This window comes from Papilio machaon, chromosome 1, assembly GCF_912999745.1.
Source record: "Papilio machaon chromosome 1, ilPapMach1.1, whole genome shotgun sequence".
NCBI lineage: Eukaryota > Metazoa > Arthropoda > Insecta > Lepidoptera > Papilionidae > Papilio > Papilio machaon.
Genome location: NC_059986.1, coordinates 4,843,539 through 4,849,648, shown reverse-complemented (window position 1 = coordinate 4,849,648; position 6,110 = coordinate 4,843,539). Strand labels below are relative to the sequence as shown.

At 40.2% G+C, this 6,110-nt stretch overlaps 1 protein-coding gene across 1 annotated transcript; it reads right to left on the bottom strand.

Annotated features, from left to right (window-relative positions):
- Positions 1–313: 313 nt before the first annotated feature.
- On the bottom strand, positions 314–2,326 carry LOC106710751 (protein snail homolog Sna). Its single transcript, XM_014502910.2, has 2 exons — positions 1,996–2,326; positions 314–1,735 (listed from the first exon to the last, which is right to left on the bottom strand). The coding sequence occupies exons 1-2, from the start codon at positions 2,156–2,158 to the stop codon at positions 771–773; spliced, it is 1,128 nt and encodes a 375-aa protein (XP_014358396.1). The 5' UTR covers positions 2,159–2,326; the 3' UTR covers positions 314–770.
- Positions 2,327–6,110: the final 3,784 nt, after the last annotated feature.

The window sequence follows — 6,110 nt, the reverse complement described above, 5'->3', positions numbered from 1 at the left end:
TTCTGCTTATTCCAATTGGGATTGAATGGGTATTATTTTTGATAACAATTTCATTTAATCCCAAAATTATACTGTGATATTATTTTTCTGTTATGCATTTGACAGACTCACGAAAGTGTCAAAAGGAGTATGGTATGACAAGATTTATTTTCTTCACCGAAATTTCATACCGGTCATCTTATTTTTTTTTCTAAGTGTCTTTTGTTTTTAAAAACACTTTAATTCCCTTATTCTTCTTGATGTTATTGAGGTATATGAAAGAAAATAAATATTTCATAATTAGGTAATATTTTATTTTCTGCATGTGGAGGTAACAGAAAGGAACGCAAAACGGCAATAGTTTTTATAAATATTACAGCCTCATAAATAGGTACTAACATGTACTTATATTATAACATAGTAGCGTCTAATGACATACTGTTTTATATTTTCCAATAATATATTAATCATTTATAATTAAGGCACTTTGTACATGGCTTAGGATTCAAAAATAGATTTTTTCGGCAAATGCCACATGACTAGCGACTCCGCCTAGAAGCGGCTGAACTATCTACAAGACCTATGTTAACTTACGCTCTACATCTTAATCTAAGTAAACTAATGACACACGGCACTGCGGCTTACGAACTAAATATTAACACACGTCTTGATTCTGTATAATTTACAAAAATAATTTAATCTTAACAACTAAGGCGATGTTGTAGCATGTAAAGAATGTGAGAGAAATTTATCTAGGCTACGAGATCGAATATACAGCGGGTTCAGTCTTGTCAGTACGCGTGCACTGGAGCGGTCGGGGGCAAGGCTTGGTGCACGTGAGACTGCGGCAGCGCCTCGGGCCGATACTCGTAGGGCGAGGCCCCGGCGACACCGCACCCGCCTTCCAAGTGCTTGCTCAGGAGCGACATGCGCGAGAACGTTTTGCCGCATCCGGTGCACGAGTATTTTTTGACATCCGAATGGGTTTGGAGATGAGCTCGCAAGTTCGACCGGTCGGCGAAAGCGCGGCGACAGTGGTGACAGGAGAATGGTTTTTCTCCCGTGTGCGTGCGGATATGCCCCTGCAACAGCCACGGCCGCGAGAACGCCTTGCCGCACAAGTGACACTTGCAGGGCAGCGTGTGAGTTCGGATATGCATCTTGAGCGCTCCAAGAGACGTGTATACTTTAGCGCAGAATTTGCAGCTAAACGATTTTCTGGCAAGACTTCCTTCGGCGGCGGCACAGTGATATTGCTGGTGTTTTGATAAGCCAGAGTACGTCGAATAGGACTTGGCACAGTCTGGGCATTGATAGCGGGGCCTGCGAGGTGCCGAGACGGAAACCCCGGAGTCTGAGGAAACTGAGCCCGGGGAACGGAGGTCCTCGGGACAAGGCGGCGGTGAACAGGAGGAAGGTGGCGATGCGGGAGAGTAGCGGGGGTACAGTTGCGGATGAGCAGGCGGCGATATAGTGGGTGTAGCTGGGTAGAGTTCTTCGAAAGGGTAGGTGTAGAGTGTCGGAAGATAGGCGTACTGCGGCGTGGGGCGCGCGAGCTCCGGCGGCGCAGGAGTGGGCTCAAGCCGCGAGCGACACGCCGACAGGTAATCGAGGTGCTGTTGCTGCCACTCACGAGGTTCCACTTTTACGGAGGCCGTGGACATCGGTGACGATGCCTTGCTGGGATAATTTCCAGTTTTTGAGAGATCTTCAGGCTTTGTGCTTAAATTCTCAGGTTCGTCATTTTCCATGTCACCTATGAACCAAAAAAAAATACAGTTAAAATCAATCATAAATCGATGTCATCGTATTTTTATATCTCTTCTTCTACTCGATAATTAGAAAGTGTTTAATAATTTTAATTAATTAATTAATTTAAAATACTCTGACAATAAAAATCATAAATAATACACGGGCAAGAAAAGGCTAACTTTGCGAAAAACTAAACGTCACTGTTTATTACATTAAATTATTTTCGAGATTTTGAAATCATAAAATCTAATGAATTGGACTTACAGTTGTAATCATAATAAAGTCGTGTAGCCAAGTGGGCGGGGTGCGGCGGCGTAGTGGGCGGTGTCGCCGGCCGCTCCTCCCGCACCGGCCGCTTCTTCAGCGGACAGTGCGCGTATTTTTTGGTCATCGGTGAACTAGACATTTGCGAATCTTCCACAAGCATCTTGCACTAATATTCACAAACACCAAAATCCGTATAAAAAGTTCTGAAGTCCGTAAACTGTTCAACACTTATCACATTCGGTATAAGCAATCCAAATAATATGGTAAGATGCGCCGGAGTTGACGAACGGTTCGGCGGTCGGGACGCGACTGACGTACGCATGCGCTCGCCGGCGTCCGGAAGTCGGAATGGCGCGGTGAGGGAAGGCCGGGGGTTTTTATGCGGCCCGGGGCGCAGCGCGGTGCGGTGCGACGGCGGCGCGGCTGGGACCAGGTGGCGCGGGCCGGTAGCGCACGTGCGCCGCGCCCAATCGCCGGGGCGCTGCGGCCGGTGGGCGCGGCGCGGCGCGGGGCGGCGGCCGGCACCTGCGCCTCCGCACCCGGCCGCCTCACCGTTGCTGCAATATGCCCAGTTTCACTACCTCACCACTTTTGTTCTCCATCATTCCGGTCGCAGCCACTTCGTCTCTCAGCCGGCGATCTAATTTTTTGCGCAACCGTCGAGGTTAAACACCTTTGAACCGAGCAATGCTTCTTTGTGAAAACTCGAGACCGATCCCTCACGTTTATGAATATTTTTCATTTGTCATATTTTATTTTTATTCATCATTCTTCGAGTCAATATTATATTAGAGAAAGGACAAAATTCAGACGTATTTTTGCATGTAACTCACGTGATGATTACACACAACGGATAACTACTCACATCTGTAATTTCAAATTTACTTAAATCAGTCAGCGCACTAATTGATCCAGAGTTGCCATATGAGACACCAATGACACATTTATACTAATTAGGCAGGTCGACAGTTTACATGATGGTGCTATTTACTGTCTGCTCGGCCTTGTCCTCATTCTAGCTTCGTCTTCGATTTCCTTTTATGTTTTTGATGATAATAACCGTTCCTATTTCAAATGTAAACATGAAGCTCTGTTGTAGCGCTCTGTAACTTTATCTAGAGCGTAGGTATTTTGTTATAAAATGTTAACAACTAACATTAGTTGGCGGGCTTTATTTTACTTGAATTATGAAAATAACAAGCATAATGCAAAGTATACCTAACTTAATAAGAATAAGGTTTAACTTTGTAGTATACATTGTGGTATTCAATCAAAAATGCTTTGTCTTTATACCATTATTTTTTTTATTGTTGTTAACTTTTTTCTTTTTATCATAAAAAGTAATTGAAAAAATTTACAACCTTGTTATTTTACCGGTTGTTCAATATTCTAGGAAACTTAAATTTTTACGTTAATCCTTTTATTATTAATATTGAACTATACTCAGAATTTGCAGTTCCCTTAAATTCGTAAAGTTACCGGGATAATAAAAAACGTTAAAAAATCATGGTAAATCACGAACATTACGCTTATAAAAAAACACTTAGGTACCTACATATTATCAATAGTTTCCGAATAAATAAGAAAACTAATATACCTTATGCAACAATAATTACAAAATTTAGTAAAGGACAACTTTATTCGCTAAACATTTTACAACGATTTTCACAATTACATGGAGTGTATCCATGCATGGCGAAAATGGCCGGTTTTCCCAACTTGACCTTGACCACGTTTTAATCGCGGAGACGTCCTGTTTTTCTGGGAATTTACCCGGGTAGATAGCCAGGTAATAAAATTAAAATTATTTTTTAAAAACGGTGTCACTTAATGACAAACGATGCTACGTAATCAGGGTAATTTGACTCTAAAATTTTATTGCTTTATAGTTTTAATATTTTTTATGTCGTTATCTATTCTATACAGTGGTTGGTCATCGGCTTTTATTTTTAAAGTTCTCTGACATGCAAAGCATTCAACCGTGATTGATACAAATTATTTAAATCAAATACAAAATGAGCATTTAACAGACACGATAATAAATTTCTTGGAGGTCGTAAAGTAACTTCATACAGTCTGAGAACAGACCACACAGTTATCGTCGATAACAAAACAAACAAGCCATTCATCGGGCGAGCTTGCTAATAATAATTTACCGATTTCTTAACCGGGAAGTGTCGGAACCCGTTCGTACCTACGGGAGTGTCGTAACAACCCGGCCGACGAGATACGCTCGCAACCCCTTCTAACACGGAAGTACAAAGTCCGCTCTTTGTCCGTTCTTTAGCAACCAGTGTTATGTCCCACAGATCGGTGTGATCCAAGGGTAATTTGGTCATTCCCACACTACCGGTTCTGACGAGAACAATGCAAAATCACAAAATCACAAACCAAAGCCAAACTCTTCCCTAAACATCACACACACACATTAAATTGTTTTTGACAATTTAATGTCTTAGCGCCACAAAATATTCATTTAGTTACATTATATGAAACTTAATTAATATATAACTATGACATATTAAAATTGACCAGCAATTTTTCCATGCACATCAGTAGGTATTTCACGGTTAAATACGCAAGAGTATGTACTGTGTCATCTAACACTTGAGTCATGAACACTTTCAAATGTGTCAAGAATCAAATTGAATATCATTCAATAAAGATGACTAATGCGACCTTGGTCAATGTACAGGGTTAATGAGTAATACTGGAACTATAACAGATTGCATTTGTAATCACTTTGTTTTTGACATACGTAATTAGTAATAAGCATTCCTTTAGTTCACAATCAACAAAATCGTCGATCATTATGTACCTCGTTAATTTATGCCTGTGAATGAATCCTTATCTGTTTTACGCGTGAGAAACGTAAATACATTAATAGACAGTAAACAAACAAACAAACGTATACACGAAACTTAATTTATATCATATTTCATGTTTACTTAATTGCAGTACAAATATTTAACGTTCGTACGTCTGATAGTTTGTATTCTTTGTGAATAAAACAATATAAATACACTAAAAATAAATATGAATCAAAATTTTTACTTTCGTGTTCAACTTACATTTCGTAAAATAGAAAGACTATTAAATTAGACTATATTAATAGTGACGTAGTATTATAGGGCATATGGGCAATAATTATTCGATGATAGGTGTCAAATCGTGTGTCGTGGCGGGGCGTGTGTGTGTGCAGGGTGGGAGAGGTGAGGAGCGAGGGGAGGTGTGTTCAGTTCAGGGGGTGGCGGCCAGGTGCGGCGTCGCGGGGCGCGTGCATAACGGTCGCGGCACGAGCGCGCCGTGCGGCGTGCGCTATGGCGGAAATAGCGATGGACAGGGGCGCTGCGGGCAGGTGGTGCCCTGCCAGACCAGACTCGTCGCATAATTGCCGGTTAATTCCACGCATACATTACTACATGAATTAAATCACTGCTTTATATAATATTATATTTTCTATATAAACTTATGATTGAAATGTATACTTACATACTTTCATGAATAAGTGACGAAGTATTAGTTTTTGCTGTGGGGTCAATTTTGTCATTAAAAAGCTCGTGGAAATTCTGGATGGAAGTCTTAGTTTTCATATCATAATGCATAATACAAGCTCAGATCGAATACAGCGTATTTACTAGTGTATTTAGCTTACTTGAAATAATTCTTTGTTATTATGCGGACGAAGAAAATATCAGATTTGTACCGCTTTATATGTATAAATATTGACCCAAAAACACTGCATAACTGGGTATAATCTATATTAAAACATTTTCATATATATATGTAGTTCAAATATTTCATAAAGTGAATTAACATGAAAGGTTGTGTAGTGAATTTGCATGGTGTAAGCTGCAATTTTTTTTGTCTTTGCAATGTATTTTTCACAATTAAGAATTATGACGTATAAAAGCTTGTTACTTCTAGACTAACTTTACTGTAGTAACAAGAAAACACTAAGGTTGAACAGTGAACGAAGTTACTGAAAAATTTTAGGACACGATCAAAAGAATCCGTTATGAAATCTGTTTAGTCAACTAGTTAAAAAAACACCGCACACCTGAGCCGTATCTATTATTGTTATCGCGCAGGCATTTGTATCATTGTTTGTC